Raw genomic sequence first — 18,011 nt, 5'->3', positions numbered from 1 at the left:
GCAAGGTGCACTTCTGCAAAGTTTTTCAAGGTGGTTGGCAAGAGTAGGTGGTTTGAAGCATCTTGTTTTGTTGATTTAAGTTCCTTTATTTTCTTCAGTCTCTTTATGTAGACTGACTCTGTGATGCTGAGATCAGGGCTCTGTGGGGGCCTTACCATCTGTTGCAAGCCTCCTTGTGTTGCTGCAGTAGACAGTTCTTTATGACAGGCTCATTCTCTTGCTGCAGAAGGATTTTTGAACCCATTATTTGACTTCCTGATGATATTTCATGATGGCGAAGAATCTGCCCGAATCATTAGGGAAATCACTAACTCCGACCTAAACCCCAGCTGCATTTGCAGAAATTCTGCCTCTAACGTGAGTAAATGGCATCATCCTTTCCTGCTTTTTACATTAGACTTGCTGTCATTTATTTCAGTGCAGTTCTTTTTTTTTATGTGTAAAATAGAAACCTGTGGGTCTGTTTTCACCTCCGCGGAACGTATATTGTGCATTTACTGTAATGACTATATTGAAGGATGTGGCGAGCCAGATGTGACCCACCGACTAAGGGGCCGTTTTTAGATGAGGGGTTGAGGCTGGGGCAGCGGAAAAGGGCAAAGCTGGCGCCCGAAGCAGAGCCCTGCCTATGTTTAGCCAAAAAAAGCATGTCAGGCGTTTCAATTTTTAAAACGCTATTATGTAATCTGAGCTGCCCCAAAAAAGGTGCGGCAGGCCATAGGCACCCTAAAGCGAAAGCAAGCCCAAAAAGAAATATACAGCATGCTTTTCAGCTCAAAGAAAATCAGTAAGTTGAAGAAAAAACAAAAAAACAAAACTCTGCATTTTGAATGTACAGACAGATGCTGAACACCTGGCTTTGCCTTGTGGCTCATCTTTCTCACCACCTGTGTCTGATTAGTGGCAGCAGCGAACGACTGCAGCCTGTATCCTGTAGTGTGCATTATTGAACACACAGCTTGTCTCCTGCAGCATTTGTTTAACTTCACACTCCTCTTACAATGATGATTACTCTCATCCCGACCCCTCAACCCCTGACCCTTGTGTTTCATTTATCTATTTCTCAAGGTGATAATTAGTCTGTAACAAATTTAAAAATAACTGTTCGGTTTGGGGCTCGGTGCTCGATTTGTGACGATTAAAGTCAGCCTGCTGCTCTCTGGGTAAGAGGTCTGAGCCAAAGTGGACTGGAATGCCTTTCAGATATTTAGTCATTCTGGGCCAGCAGTAAGTCTTCTTTGAGGAAAATGTGAACAAAACTGAGAGTTAAGCCTCACACCATGGTGAGGAAAGAAGTCTTTTCAATCTGAGAAAAAGAGGCGCCGCGTAAAAACCTTATTTTAGTCAGCGACGGGTCTGTTCCTCTTCTTTCAAAACTCCAAGAGAAAGAGTGAAGGGTAGGGAAAGAGCGTCTCGTTTGCTGTGCGAGAGAAAGACGTGTTAAACTCCTTTCTGTACTTTTAAAGCTGAAGCAGAGCAAGTGTGTTTTGGATCAATGCCCCCACATATTTAAATATCACACCACACCAGATTTGTTTGGGTTTTTTTTTTGTTTTGTTTTGTTTTTTGCATGTATCGTTGACTTTTTCTCTCTCATAACCAATACCGGAGTTTGTCCACTCTGTCTAGCTGGTTGGGGTATTCTGGTGATGTTGTCCTGTTTGAATCTTTCAATTTACTGCGCTGACAGCACTGTTTGCTTAGTGGTTGCTCTGCCCCGAGGAGCAGTGGTGCTCGTGTGTTTGGAGAAGGCTCAGTTTGTTGTGCTTTCGAGAGCTAGATTTAGCCTTCCTGCTTTGCTTGTCCCCCTGCCAGCCACCCTATAAGCCCACCCCCCTACAAGAAGGAAGGAAAATGCAGTCTTGATATCTTAGAATGAAAAGAGTGAGCAAAGAGCCAGAGAGCTAAGATCCAACCATTAAACAGCAGGGTGGGGGGAGAGGACACACAGTCAAGCTACATATTACTGAAATAAACTTTTATGATGTAAATTTTTGTAAAAAAAAAAAAAAAAAAAAAGGACAGCTAATACTGAGATGTGGTTGCCTGTACAAAGAAAATTCAGATAGCCTAACTGAAAATTGTCCCACTGTGGTACTTGTGAGTCACCCACAGGTGCGCTTCGAGTGGCAGGTTAATGTGTTGTTTTCCACCTGCGGAGCAAAGTGTTTATAGGATAGCTGTCAGAAAGAGGGGAAAAAACAGCTGTGAAGTGCAGCATTGTTCCCTTTGCCGCTCGGCTGCCTGCCGTTGCTGTGCCTGCTCTTTTGCTGCCCATCATCTTTTTTTTGACAGGGCTGCGTTGAGTAGCCACATCATAATACAGACCCCCCCCCCCCTCGCTGTCCCCTCTCTGTCCTCTCTTAGCCTTAGCGAAAGCTGTGCTGTTGCTGTGTTAATTTTCGGTGTCCTAGTTGTTTGGGGTTTTGTTTTCCTTTGGCAAGGCAGGCAAGGGGGGTGTGGGGGTAGGGGAGGGTCGAGGGTCAGGATCTGGGCGCTTCATCCAAGAATATGTCATGTGGCTCAAGAGCACCAGTGAGGGCCCGTGAGGACATGGTCATGAGTTTACATTTACAGTATATCTGATGCCTTTGATTAGATTCTTCTTTTCTGTACAATTTGCTTTTACGTTCTCATTTTTAAACGTCTGAAGTATTTCAAATGTAATAAAAGGCAGTGGGGTAGAATTGGTTTTCTCTGCAGTGAGCCTCATTCTGGCTCGCATAAAGCTCCTTTTATGTTTTACTGTAGCACCGGCAGGATCTCGTTATTTGTATTTGTGTTTTTATTGGTGCATTAAGAATCCATTTGACTAGCAATATGGGGGGAAAGTGTGAACTACTCAGTGGAAAACCCTTGCAGCCAAACAGACTTTGGGCTCTGGGACAGCCTAATCCAGACCCAGATCATGACTCCCTCTCAATCAGCTTGTCTCCTTTCTACTGGTGGAGAGGGAATGCAGATGAGGAAGCAGTTTCCAGGATGAATCATTCGGCATTCATCTTGTGAAAGAAAAAAAAAAATCTTAAAGTTGCAAAATTATGAGAGAGTCCTAAATGACACATACAACATTCTCCTCATAAATCACAAAGCGCCAGCTGCCCTGTCATCACTTTGCTCCTGTGCCCCGTGGCCCTTACCCTCTACTGTTACCCCAGCTCTCCCTCCACGTGGCTGTACCACAGCTCAGGTCAGGCTTTGCACGTGACACTGCTTACAACACTGTGGCTCAGCCTGTTTTGTAGGGGGTCACAGCCGATTTGTATGATCCAAACAATGGCCTTAGTTCTTTGTTCACCACCCCACTACCATTGCCCCCCCTCTGCCCTCATTCCCTTGGACTGGAAAAGTTCATGTGATCTACCTCAGTGTGTAGCGGCTTAGAGACTCCACTGGTACAAGGTGTATGAAATCCCGTATGCCTCAGCCTGCTTTTGATTGGTGCTTAAAGAAGAAAAGCTTTGTTTGGCTCCAGCTGTGACCGCCAGGTGCTTATACTGATTCTGCAGATTAAAAAAGGGGTAAATCATAAAATAGATGGTTACTTCAGCTCTCATATTGCATTGCAGTTTTACATTTTAAGGCATATGGAAGAAATGACATCTGTCCTGTATCTGCTGATGCCTCCGTGACGTCTGTAGTGGAGAAACTAGGTCTTGGAACAAATTCTGGTTCTCCACAGGAAAAGAATAGTCAAACCCCCCAAACGCAGTTTTTAACCACCATCAGCATCACAATGAAGGCACTAAGATACTTTTTCTTTTTCGTGGACCCCCGTATTGAGATAGAGAATAGTTGAATCTGTACCCAGTAGCCCTGTGCAGGTCTTTCAGTGAACTAGTGAATGAGCTCTGTACAAAAATAGAGCAGAGGAAACTTCTTAAAGGAAAAAAGGTTCGGGCCTGCTAACCTGGCTCACTCACTGTAGAGGAATGTTGATTAAAAAACCCTGTTTAATTCAAATTAGAAATGCCTTTTCTACCGCGGCACCTTCGCCTGGTGCCAGCTTGAAGAAGAATTGAGCCTTGTGGGTTTCTGGCCACTTCCTGTGGATGAGGTGTTTCACATGGCCTTCTGTGTCTTCTCTCTCTCGCTCTCTCTTTTTATTTCTGTCTGCCTCTCTGTCTCACTCTCTCTCTCTGTCTCTGCCTCCGTCACGTTACCTCGCCTTTGCAGGACAAATCATTTTTTATGTGCTGTTTAAAGAAGGAAAGTGAGTAGGCATAACAACGTGGAAGAAAGGCAGAGCCAACAGTTTAACTTTTCACATATACAGAAAAAGCATCTGTAGCATATAGGCAAGCAGTCTGGTTGAAGTCGGTGCGTTAAGCGAGGAACAAAACTTAATTCCTACCACTTGTATATGTCATAACACTAAACACAAGAAATATTTTTTTTTTTTCCATTTTTAGGTTATTGTTTTATGAATGAACGAAACTTAAAGGATCAGTTTGAAACTTCTTTCTTGGCATGAGTTGATGGGAAATTTGATCCCGGTCTCGAGTGTGTTTGTGCTAAATGCAGAGCTGGGACCGAGCTTCGCATGAAGATTTGAAGCAGAGGGAAATTTTTACAGTAGTCAAGCTGTCTCAAAAAATGTGCCACCTCGAAATATCACTAATCTTAACTGGAAAGTAGTTTAAGCAACTCGGCTGGAGCTTCATTCTGGTATTGATTTTCTCATTTAACTCTTGGAAAGAAAGAAAAAATGCTTTCTAAATGCTTTCTAAACTATCCCTTGAGTAGAACCGTCTCACCGTCTATCACATTTCAAACACAAGTATGAAATCTAATTAAAGCATTTGTTCTCAGCTATAGCCTAATTCTGCTGCAAACTGGATGTTATTACTGTGATGATAAAAGTTACAAGAGCTGCCGAAAGTTGTGGATTATTGCTTCAAAATATGCTGAAAGGAGTTTGGAGATACCAGCCAAAGTTCTGGGCACACATAGAGGGTTTGTACCGGGGTTATGCTGAGTCATTTAGTCTGTGGGGAAAAAAAAAAGTCTGGTCAGAGTTACAAAACAGCAAACTCAATCCCCAAAAAAGGAAAAAGGGGTTCCTTAGCAAAGGGGTTTGTCAGCATATGTTCTTTCTATATCCAGTTAAAGTTTTATGAATTTACTTTTCAAAGGTCAACATGTTTTCCTTCCCAGAAATCCCAAAGTTCTTTCCTTAGCACACACTCACATCGGGACTACATGCCAGAGCTCTGGTGTCATTATTGTTGGTGTTTTGCCTTTTGGAGAGAGCTGTGTGCACACTGCAGATTCAGTGAAGGCAGTCATTTGGCTAGTTCAAGCTAGGATAGTGGTGTGTTTTTATAGTTCCTCCTACTTTTCTTTAGTGGCCATCTTTTGCTGCCTCAGTGGTGCTTTGGATGCTTGCTGTGTCTTTCTGCCGGTTAAGTTGGCAAGCAGGAAAAATGCATGGACATCCACGATAAAGAAGTACTAGAGGAAAAAACATTAGATTTTTTTTTAATGTAATCTTTCCTGTTTGCATTACACAGAGGAGACACTTAATGTTTCACAAAACAACAGCCAGTGTAAGAACAGGATCTTATGTAGCGAGGTTTCCCAACTCTAAAACTTCAGATATTACAACATGCAGCTCTGATTAAATCATCAATTACTCAGCACAGTGACTGGGTCAGGTGTACTCTGCAGTGTATCTGGACAAAAGGTATTCTTTAAAGGTTATAAGATATAATAGTACCTATATAGGTTGATTCACTGAAAGCCAGACTATGGATTCTTTATTCTTGTAGATGTTTTGTGTTGAATCCAACAGCAGTGGTACTCTCCACAGACATTTAGGAATGGATAGCTTAACTCAGGAGGTGGCAGAGAAGGATTTTGTGTTCCTTTGGTCTGACAAATGTAGTGCCCGGGGACTTTGTCAGAAAGTCTGTCATCTACTGCTAGAACAAAAGGGCAGTATTTTTGTGAAGACTGATTTTAAAGCATTCCTGCTTTACTGCACGGTTTATAGTCGAGAGAAAATTGATGAAAGAGATAAAGGGACAAGGCTTATGATGAAGATCCAGAGGGTAAGATTATTCTTGGGCTGTGCTGTATGAGCCTCTGTGGCTTGAGACAAAGCTGCTTTCAACAAGTGTTTGCAATGGCACAGCTGAAGGTGTTTTCACAGATGAGGTGATACAGTACAATTTTGGTATCCATCACACTTGTGTTTATTCCTGCCGTGAGTGGTTGTTATTGGAAACCCAAGCAGAGTGACTTATCTTATTTAGTTTAACTATGTAGGCACTAAATATACAAGAGATACCAATTATAAATGGAACCAATTAATCTTTGTTTGGGTTATATTCCTATGTTGAATAAACTAAAGTAGATCTATCTATATACATACAGATTATTCAGTACAAATCATTCATGCAGACAACTAATCAGCCAATCACATTGCACCATCTCAAAGCATTAAGGCATGAATACATGAGTAAGATGACCCGCTGTAGTTAAAATTGAGCATCATAATGGGAAAGAAACGTGATTTGAGTGACTTCGAACACGGCACGATTGTTGATGCCAGATGGGCCGGTCTGAATTATTTCTGCTGTGATTTTCCCACACAGCCATCTCTCAGGTGCGTTGCTGATGTCTACAATTCACAAGTTTACCCAAACAGTAGAAGATTGGTAAAAATGTCATTTGGTCTCATGAGTCTCAGTTTCTGCTGCGACACTCAGATGGTAGTGTGAAAATTTGGCATAAACAACGTAAACTCATGGAGCCATCCTGCCTTGTATAAACATTTGAGGCTGCCAATCTGTTATATTGGTGTCGGGGCTATTTTCTTGGCACACTTTGGGTCCCTTAGTAGCAACTGAGCATCATTTAAACACCAAAGCCTACCTGAGGATTGCTGATGATGATGTTCATCAATTTAAGACCACAGTGTATCCATTTTCTGATGCTTGCGTCCAGCGGGATGTGTCACTAAGCTCAAATCATCTCAAATTGATTTCTTGAACATGACAATGAGTTAATTGTGCTCAAATGGCCTCATGATTCACCGGATCTATTTAGTAGGGCAACATCTAGGATGTGGTGGAACAGGAGACTCTCATCATAGATATGCAAATTTGCAGCAACTGACCGGACCAAAATCTCAGGAATGTTTCCAACGCTTTGCTAAATCTATGACTAACCTAAGAAGCCTGAACCAAAAATCCAAATTTTCTGAAAATGGAGCATTTATTGAACCTTCTGACAAATGTTATATATAAAAAGAAATCATATTTGCTACATCCCAGATTTTGTCTGCAATTTATTGCTATTTATATATATTAATTCATAGAATATGTATTAGTGGGAACCTTCTGAAAAGTACTGTCAACTTTGAAATTGTTTGGATGGGAGGTTATTAAATTCAGAGTTTAACATTTACAAAGTGTACTTGTACTGCATCTGCATCCATCTGTGGCATTTACTTCCACAAACTGTGACACCAGAAATTTGACTTCCTGTATGCAGAAGGATTTTCAGCCACCACTGGAAATTGGAGCAAACTGCAGCGAGCGCTAAAATTTGGGAACAAAAATTCAAAGAAAGATGTTAGTAAAACACATTGTTACAGAAAAAGGAGAACGAAACCGACATGTGGAAATAGTAAAGACTAAGCTGGCATTAACAACTACAACTTAACATTGTCAGTCAAACGTGTTTGTGTTTGTCTTCCCTCAGGTCCACACAGCACGGTATCACGATGCCCTCCCAATGAATACCAGTGTGGGGGAACAGAGCTGTGCATCCACATGAGCAAACTGTGCAATGGGGTCTCAGACTGCACTGATGGCTGGGATGAAGGACCACACTGCAGAGGTATCACTTAAGCCACATTTTTATACCCCCCCCCCCCAAAAAAAAAGTCCCTACACACACAGATGAGGATAAAAACTTAGCTCTCTATGAAAGCTTTTGTCTTTGGAACGCATAAATTATTTCTATTTCCACACAATAACAGAATTACTTCAGAAAAAAAAAGAAAGATTACTAAGGTCCGTATTATTAGCCTCCTGAAAAACTGACCTTTTTATGGAAAGCTGAGGGTTATCTTCCAGTTTACACACAGTATAAATAGGTCATTAAGACTTGAGCACTGACCCTGGCAGTTTCTGGTTTTTGTAAAGTGAAATAATGAAAGTGTCCAAAATTAAACTTTTTTTTTTTTTTTTTTTGGATGTTTGGAAAACTATGTTGAAAACTTCTTGTTCTTAACTACATACAATTTTCATAGGGAAGCTCATAATTCTGCCCTCGTCTATGATATGCAATATGGTTGTATAAGACTGTGTAGGTTAATATTACAGATGTGGATCTGTGTGAAACTAATGGTGCTGACTGTCTTTTTACTTATTTATTGTACAGTCTTCACCCATGATATGTGCACGCCGTGAAGCACCGCTGACATCGCAGCAACATGTTGATTTACCACATTCATGTTATAACATTGGATTGTGCTGCCATCTGCGTATGTTCCCACCGGTTCTGTGTGCTGTATTTTGCGGCTGTGTGTATTTTTAGAGCTATAAAGTCTTTATGATTTGAATTAGGGAAGCAGTCATTTTGAAACCAGAAACTGGGAAGTAATTTATGATGACTCCAAGGAATGTGACATTTCTTTTTTAAGAATTTGCTGATTGAGCTCAAAAGAGCTTCAAAAAATAGAATTTAATTGTGCAAAACACTTTTATATTATTGGAGGAAAGGGTAAAGATCTAAAAGGAACTCAACCTGGGGACTTTAACTTAAAGGTCAGCAGAGGAACAGAATTGATGATGGACTATCAATCAGACTGCTTTATGTGGCGCTGGTCAAAAGTCAGCACACATCACAAACCCAGCATCACTCACCTGTCCTCTGGAGTGTCCATTAGTCTTTAATAATCGTAGCTGTCAATAATGGTAGAGTTTTACTGCGGAGGACACACACCGAAACCTGCCTTTCTCACATCCAGCCTGTACAAAAATCCCACTCCTGCTGGATGAAAATATTTAATTGATATTTCAATATTCGTTTCAAAGCTGTGAGATTTGGCTTCTTAGATTCTGAACTAAATATCTAACCTCGTCGTCTTGCTCACCACCTCGCTCACCTAAGAGTCCGTCCGTCATTCTTTTCCTTTATTCTTTTCTGGGTGTCCCCAATACTCTTAGTTAAAAATGAGCTGGGATTAAATATTTATCGAAGAAACACGGAAAGAGCCACTGGGAGAGGCATCAAATTTTCATGCGCTTTCAGGTTGGCTAGACTTCGCTACGGTATATGTATGTGTGTGTGTGTGTGTGTGTAGGTGTGTGTGTGTGTGTTCACCTCATAATTGTGATGAAACTCTGTCAACATATGGGATGCCCCTGTATCCAGGGGTACCTTCTGCACTATTAAAAAAAAGAAAGAAGAAGAAAGAAATCATTTTGGGGCCTGTGACTTGGGGTTAAAGTTAAACTTAAGGGTTAAAGTTGGAATTGCATCTTTATTTGATGACTTTTTAAGCTTTTTTTGAGACATCAGGTGTTACATTTAAGAGTCATCTGACTGATTTTAAGGTTGCATTCTGCATTTTATGTCATTCAAAATAAATATTTTGCCGTGTCTGTCACCGTAGGTTGTTTACATTGTTGCCCATGTTGGTTTTCTAAACTAATCTCAGTTGCTCGGCGCTCAGACTTGTTTTGGAAAATTCCGAGCATGTCTGTAATTTCAACTGTGGCTGTCCCAGCAAGTCTCTTGAGAGCAGGAGAAAGACTGGTGTATTCATAGGATTGTCAGCAGGACAGTGGTTACACGGGGGAATTCATCCCTTTCTCATGTAGGGGTCTGGGGTAACATCTTTAAAAATGCACAAACCAAAAAAATCTGCTGATTTGTGTGGTTTCTTCTCTGTTTCCCGCTTGGCGCTTACAGATGAAGTTTATTTTTTATTTCAGAAATTCATTCGGTCAGTAGTTCAGAGGTTTGCACAGCACTGCGACAGACTCGTGGGATTTTGTCTCAGAAATGCGACACTTTGACTGCACCTCTTCTCTTTCTAGAGGTGTGTTGTTTTTTTTTTTTTAGTGTGAAGAGTCTTCCAGTGTTTCTGGGAAAAGTGAATCACTTGTGACTGATAGATCTCAGCTTGGTTTGACATGGCTGTGCGTTTGTTTGACTATGACTCATGTCTAGATTTACATCTCATGGCGTGTTCCCTGCTCTTTTGAAAGCTCTCCTGATGTTATGTTTGTACTCTTTTATCTCAGACGTGTACGTAGCCTTGGAGATGGTCCGTGATAACACTGAGACATTGATTTTGAATGCTAGGTGGGAATATTTGGTTATTTTCTTTTATGTCTCTTCTCTTACTCACTTAGAACTAAAACAATCAAGCTTAAGATCACTAGAATATATATGTTATACTTTAGTGATCTGAAGCATTACCTGTGAGCTGACCTGAAGATTAAGAGTTCCAGAGAAATAACTTTAGTGAAATGGGTTACAGTTCTCCCAATTTAGAGTTTACTTTGCAGCTACCCCTGTAATCATTAGTATCAGTTCGCCAGTTGCACTTGGCACTGCCGTTAAATTTACTTTCTACTTTTGAATTACCTAAGGGCAATGTGACAAATCATAAAGTCCAAACAGCGTATAGGCACAGATGCCTCATACCAACAGTAAAGCACAGTGGTGGATGGATGGCGATTTGGGCTTGCTGTGCAGCCACAGGACCTGGGCACATTGAACTCATTGAGTTGGGCATGAACTCCTCTGTGTACCAAAGTATTCTGGAGTCAAATGCTTTGCCAAAGCTTAAACTTCCCCAGAATGGGTCATACAACAAGTCAATGATCTGAAGCACAGCAACATATCTACAACAGAATAGCTAAAAAAGCAAACGATGAAGTTAAAATCTACCCAAAGTCCAGACTTCAACTTGACTGAAATACTGTGGCGGGTCCTTAAACGAATGCCTCCAAACCTCAATGAACTGAAGCAATGGTGGAAAGAAGAATGGCCCAGTATTTCGTCACTATGATGTGAGAAACGGATGAAGTCATATAGGAAACAACTCTTCCAAATTATTGCTGCCAAGCTACTTAAACATGGAGTGTGCTTAGTTTTTCACAGGACTGCACAGAGTCGTGCGAAAACCTTTTTCATATGACTGTATACGTATGTTTGAGTTTTGTCTCTGTAAGTTTAAAACATTTCTCGTCATATTAGGGCGAGGCTGGTACATTAGTTGTTACTAGATGTTCGATACATTCGTTTGACCAAGTCTCATGATTCCTCCGTTGAGCTGAACAGTCAAAGTTTGATCCTGAAAACTCCTTAATGCAACAGCAGAATTATAATGGGAACCATTTGTACCATTTACACAAACACAGTCATATTTTGAATAAACCCCCCCTGTATCTGTTTTTCTACTGAGAACCACTTGTTGTTGTTGTTGACTCTTTTTTTTTTTTTTAATCTTACTTCCAGTTATTGTTGATTTGATTTATTTTTGAGGGTTTTTTGGGTTGTTTTTGTTTTCAGGGACATGTTGAGGCACAGAGCAGCCAAGGAAACTGTAGATCACGTCTCTGTCAGTTCTAGTATCTTAACTGATGATATAACTGAGCTGACTATAAATTTTTCATGCCCATTATTTATGTTCTTCACAGTCGGGAGGAAGCCACAGAGGGTGAAATTGAACAATTTAGCAATGCACATCAAGATTTTATGCAGTTAAGCACCCTGCTGAGCTCTAAAAAGAAAGCATACGATAGCAGATTCAGCAGCACCTGTGCCTGATACCTACAGGCATTCTCTAAGCTCTGTGTCTTCTGATAGACAGTACTGAGCGAGATGAATGGAAGCTGAGTGATCACAGTATAATATCTGAATGTATAGTGATATGTTGAACGGATTATTGCATAATTATTACAAATCCCTTTCCCCGTTAGAACCACAGAGGAAGCATTTTCAGTGCAGTAGCAATATAAGTAACAGGAGACGAACATGATTAAAAGCTGTCGTTTGTTTTTAGTGTTCATTTATTCATCATTCCTCTCTTCCGTTGCTCTCTTTCCTTTTATTTCAGAGTATATCACCAACTGCTCACACATGGGCTGTAAGGAACATTGTGCCGTTACTCCAGCAGGGCCTGCTTGTTACTGTAAGACTGGCTATGAGATCAGCCCAGATGGAAAGACATGCAAAGGTGAGTTCCTATAAATTCCGATAGTCAAGTATGGACCGCAAGTGTCTAATCTTCGTGTCACGGCAGAAAAACAGTCTGTGATTCATCTTTCTGTCGTATGCGCACATTTTTTTAGTAATAAACATGTTGTTTACAAAGCCAAACCAAAGTTTATTCAGGTTTTATAGAAGCCAAACTGAGTGCGGGTGGGTTGGGTGCTGAGAAACGTGGAGCATTTCCTGCAAAAGTCTGTCTTGAAAATGTTGCATTTTGGCAGGTTTTTGGAGGACTTACTGGCAATGATGAGCAACACTTGTAAATCCCATTTATATCATGGTTATTTTTGCAACAAACCTGGTGTCTATCTACAAATACTCACACCTTTAAGAAATTAGAAGCCAGTGGGAACATGAAAAACAAATGAGAGATGTATTTGCCAGCTTAAGCAAACTGAAAGTAAATATTAATCAGCATTTTTTCTTAAAATTATACTGTCAAGTTTTTATCCTTTTATGTTGTCCTTTCATTTCTGAGCTGTTGATGCTATTTGGTGTATTTACTGACTAATAACACCATCTGCGGTTTCTTGGATTCAGACTTTGATGAGTGCAGCCTGTACGGGACCTGCAGTCAGAACTGTACTAACACCGAAGGATCCTACACCTGTTCCTGTGTGGAAGGCTACCTGTCTCAGCCAGACAACCGCTCCTGCAAGGCCAAGAATGGCGAGTACAGTCAGGCAGCAGTAGAACTGTAGAGTGAAGCAGGTTGTCTGAGTGCATATTGATGATCTCCTCGCGTTCCTTCTGTTTACTCTTAGTTATGTCCGTCTTTCTTTCCAGTGCCAGTAGAGCGTCTTCCTGTCCTGTTGATCGCCAATTCCCAGAACATAAACGCCACCTTTCTGAGCGGCACCACAGTCAACAATCTGCTGTCTACCAGCACCAAACAAACCACCGCCATGGACTTCCTTTATGCTGAGGAAAAGGTCTGCTGGATCCATGTAGGAGACTCCCCCTCGTCCACAAACCTCAAATGTGCCTTCATCCCCAATCTGAAGAGCTTCACGGACGAGAGAATCATCAATATCTCCTTCAGCCTGCACCGTAAGTACAGCGCAGCATCACAGCTGAACCATTTAATGTTTATAATGTTTTCAAATTACGCTTTAAATGCTTTTCAATTTATTCAATGAGCTACAGAACTTGCTCCAAAAACTCAGCACAGTATTATCTGCATAGTCCAGAGCGTGCACCAGAAAATGGTCTTCTATAGCCTTCTCTCACACTTTGCTCACGCTTTAATATGGGAATGTATTATTTATGTGTTTGTATTGTAATTCTGTTTCTGACAGCAATTCAACGTGAAAATGTTTTGCTGTAATTGCTCAGTGTAATTAGCTCAGTGAGGCACACTTTACACCACCTGTGGCTACATAGCAATCTGCCAAACCACTTGGGATCTTTTAAGCTTTGGCTTTTCAGTTTTCTTCTGTAGGTCTTTTGGCATAGTCAAAAACACAGGCGTGCACTACACTCCAGAAATGATAATTAGACTTTTTCTCTTGGTTTATATGAAAAGGAGGAGGGACGTTTCAGCATTTTTGTAGCTTTGCATAGAAAAGTGCTTCCGTTATACATGCAGGTCTTATTAAAATGAATTGTTGATGTAATGCGTGCATTAGCTGTGACATAGCAGATATCCATTACTACTTACCACTTCTCCTGCAGCAAGGTGGACATTGTTATCTGGGAGTGATTTAGGCGTCTTTCTGTGTGATGAACATACACCCATGTTTTTGTCAGATAGACAAATAAACATCCATCCACTTTTTCAGATGGCAGTTTGACAGAGCTTGTCGTACACCTTGGGGTAATTTAATCCGATTAGTACGGTCCCACCAAAGTCAGCCATGGGGGGGGGCACAAAGCAGTGTTCTCCTAGTTCTGGTCTCAAGCCCAGAAAAACGGGAACACTTGTGTCACAAAGTGAACCCGGCATAAAATTTTTCGCCAAATTAAACATGTGACTCATTTGTAAGATTTCCATACCGGATCAGCTGAGGGCCCAGTTAAATTCTTGTCTGGTCCTGTTGGCCAGCAGGGTGCTGGTGGAAAGTGCCCGGCAAAGACAAAGAAAGAGGAGAGGGGGAAGGCATGTTCGGGGCAGCGAGAGAGATGTCTGCTAGAAGAAGAAGAAGTTTTCAAATGGGGGGTTTTTTGGTCAATTTTTTTAAAGGTTAAAGAACATGAAAGTGTATATCAGAGGGGTAAATAAATACTTAAAACACAATGTAAATAGGGTAACAAAAAAAATGTCCGGAAACTGGGCCAAAAGCTGAGCTGAGCTTCTCTCGGCTCTGTGCACAGTCAGTCACAGATATTATGGCAACACATTAGAAGCAGCTGTATTTTTCCATGGCTTAAGTCTCCTTTCAAAAAACACTGTAGAGTCCTTACTTGTGTAAAAATGAAACTAAAAGTCAAAACCTGAGGAGAGTCACTGAATACAGACATGAGAACTTGCATGTTCCTGAGTGTAGACACCCTGCAGGTCAAGCAGTCACACAGTCTTTCTTACCTTCTTTTCCCCCTTTATCGCTCCTTTGCTTCGCACCCTGTTTCTAGTCATACTGCGGCTTGGTTTCGGGCAGCTTGTCTTCAATGAGTCAGAAGAAAACAGAGCGACAAAAACAGAAATCTCATCTTGAGAAAGCCACCTGCGATGCCTCATTACAACATCTTTTGGGAAGTTGGTTGACAGGTGGTTTGTAATCATTCATAGCTGCAAACATTAATCGGGGACTTGGCCCTGAATCAGAACAACGCCGAATTTCTCCCTCACTTTGCCGTTCCGTTTATTTTCGGAAAATAAACTGCGTGCTTCTCCCCACAATCTCTTACCGTCACCTTAAGGGAAGGCTAAAATGAAAGCGAGCCTATTTTGCGAGTGCACCAGAGAAAGTCGAAGAAGTACGCGACGTCTCATTTGTACTTTATAATTGCTGAGCGGCGCCAACAGAGCTGTAACTCGATGAAGGAATGAGAAGTATTGAAGAACCGGCTGGGAGAGATGGGAGGGCGTGCAGGACTTTTGATGAGCTTAGCGAGCAGACCTCTGGATATTGGTTCTGATGAGAACTGGAGGGGATCTGACACACTAAGTAGCTCCTTACAGCAGCAGGGGAAATGAGGAGTTTTAAAATTCAACAGAAGGAAGATAATGTGCTCACGAAGGTCGTGACAAAATCGAATCGGTTTATTGGAAATAGGGGAACGCCCTCAGTCCGCTGACTGAATTTGAGCGGAAAATGAGAAAGAGGGTGCACATTAAAGACAGTCTTCCTTGTGTGAACTTTCACATATTTTCACTTTACTTTTGATTTCGGGACTTCAAGCAGCCCTATAGAATAATGTAGCATGTAGTTTTGTTCTTCTCCTTTTCCTCCCCTCACATCTGCTTGGAGTGCAACCACTTGTCTCTCACTCTCTCCACATTCCTTTTCCATGTGACTAAAAGAATGAAGTAACATGACAGAAATGACTTGCTCAGCGCCGACCGTCATAGAAAGTTTAGAAGCAGAATAGTGACAGACAGGCGAGCTCTGGTTTCCACATGCATACACAATGTGGTGCAGCTGTCTTTTGGAAATGTGCTAGTTGTAAACCAGATGATACTAGACAAGCTTAGAGCAGGAAAAATGGGGGATTTTTATCATCAGAGTAGAAAAAACTAAATAAAAAAGCATTTCTCTGTGTGTGTTCGCTATTGCTACATCTGTCATGAGCTCATTACTGCACATCAGTACATCATAACGCCCATCTCAAAATTACAGAAAGTGCCACATCATTACAGAGCTTGCCTTTAAGGATACAGTGTTTGCGAGTAGTAATAATAATAATTATGATCAAAGTCATTCAAAAACAAGAATTATCACAGTTGCTATAATTGTGCAGCTGTAACCAGAACCTTACAACCGACTTGCCAATTTAAGAACCAGAAGCATTTTTTATTTATTTATTTATTTATTTATTTTTCCATAAAGGAAATTCCATCAGCCTCAGCTGGTTTCCTCACGCCTGTCCTCCACGCACATGCACGCCCACACACACTGCAGTGTTCGTTTGTAGACACAGACACATGTGTGCGCACCCACGCACTGACAAAATGGAGCACTGGCTGCATTGAAGAGCAAGGACGGGATGTGCATGACAGATGATGCAGGATTAGAGATGCTGTAAATGTGGAAGCAACTGAAGGGCGCTGCTTTTTCTGTATCCTTGTCACCATATTGTGGTTTCTGTGTCATTGTTGTTGATGGAAAATGCATTTCGGTTGCTAATGAGGCAAATCAAAATATGCTGAATTAAAGCAAGCATATCCGAGGCACAAAAGGGTTGCTGGGTATGAGCTACATAATATGGAAAGATGTGTAGATCTTTATGCTATAATGACTTTAAAAACAAACATTTATGGCTGTGTTCTTTGAGCCGTGTAAAGAATATACAGTACAAACAGGCAAGAGTTTTTGTCATCCGTTCCACATGATGATTTGAAGGGACTGCCCATCAGACTTCATCTTTTGTACAGGCTGGAAGGAGGAAGGAGCAGATTTACACTTACAGTTAACGTCAAAGGAGCCAGCAGGCTCCAGTAACAGGGATTAACATAGGAAATGACGCACATGTGATCAGAGTGACTCATGACCTCACTATTTCACAGATGAGTTGTCCAGATGTGTCTCCACCCGCGAACACTGTCACTCTCTTATTTAGCCACATTGCCTTTTTTATTTTTTTTTATTTTTTATTTTTTTTGTACTCACAAATTTCTGAAATAAACAAATTTAAAATCAGGCAAACTTTTAATGGGATGACAGAACAAGTCTATAGCCATGATGCAGCACGTTTAAAGTGTGCTATAATAATTAGCATTCCTATACACAAAGCACAAACTAAAGCATATAACAAATATGCATATTGATAATCATACTACTTCAAAAGTACTACAAAGTAATGCTACTACTGCTTCACCCACAAACATCTGCCTCCTGCTCAGCTTGAGGAAAAATCATGGGATTTTGCAGTGTAAGTAGGTAGGATCCATCTTTCTGGCACATTAATGTCCGCACTAAATTTCATGGCGTTAACGCCAAAAAGCCGGAGCTTCCAAATAATATTTACATTTTTAGAACCTTTGTTCCTGTTTGACGTACGATGATGGAGGTCAGAGGATTGTTTAAAAAGGAAAGTTGCAAAAATACCTCCTTAACATTTGATGATTTTTTTTTTCCCGTTTATCTCAGCACTTTCTTATTTAATAAACTGTATGTTGTTCTGCACCATTTATTCTACACCGTGGCTCTGCAGAAAACAACTATCCTTTTAATATACAGGCCAAAAAAAACACTCAGAAAGCTGAGTAAACTTTACTGTGAGCAAAATGTTAATAAAAGGAGCTGCCAAAAAAAGATGACAGAGGAGTAGGCAAACAAAAAAACCCTAAAAGCTAACTAAACTAACAAAGCTGAATTAAGGCTTAAATAGAAATCACAGAGAAGCTGAGAGCATGAGCTAGAACACTTTTCCTTGACCTCAATGGGAAATGTCACGAGGTGAAGGGAAGGTGTGTAGGAGACGTGATAAGGCTAAGTCTACTCAGCCTAGGCTCCTTAACAGCACGATGTCAGATATCTGCAGTGTCGAACCTACAACATCCACGCCTTACCTGACCCTTTTGTTTTGCTTCTGTCCGGTAAAGGATCTACTACGAGCCATCTGAATGTTTCAATATGTAACTACCAAAAAGCAGATTTTATTGCAGC

The 18,011-nt window shown here is 41.0% G+C and overlaps 1 protein-coding gene across 4 annotated transcripts in view; it reads left to right on the top strand.

Moving 5' to 3' along the window:
• The window catches only part of LOC120731713 (low-density lipoprotein receptor-related protein 1-like), a 102,955-nt gene that overhangs the window by 26,946 nt on the left and 57,998 nt on the right, over positions 1-18,011 (top strand). For all 4 annotated transcript variants that reach the window (XM_040028855.1, XM_040028854.1, XM_040028853.1 and 1 more), the window contains exons 3-6: positions 7,711-7,848; positions 12,089-12,208; positions 12,784-12,912; positions 13,030-13,293. In XM_040028855.1, the coding sequence (XP_039884789.1) occupies positions 7,711-7,848; positions 12,089-12,208; positions 12,784-12,912; positions 13,030-13,293 (651 nt within the window). The remainder of the gene's footprint in view (positions 1-7,710; positions 7,849-12,088; positions 12,209-12,783; positions 12,913-13,029; positions 13,294-18,011) is intronic.

Source organism: Simochromis diagramma, unplaced genomic scaffold (assembly GCF_900408965.1).
Source record: "Simochromis diagramma unplaced genomic scaffold, fSimDia1.1 OVJJ01000483.1, whole genome shotgun sequence".
NCBI classification, from domain to species: domain Eukaryota; kingdom Metazoa; phylum Chordata; class Actinopteri; order Cichliformes; family Cichlidae; genus Simochromis; species Simochromis diagramma.
Note: the sequence above shows the minus strand (reverse complement) of the source record. Positions and strands in the feature narration are given on the sequence as shown.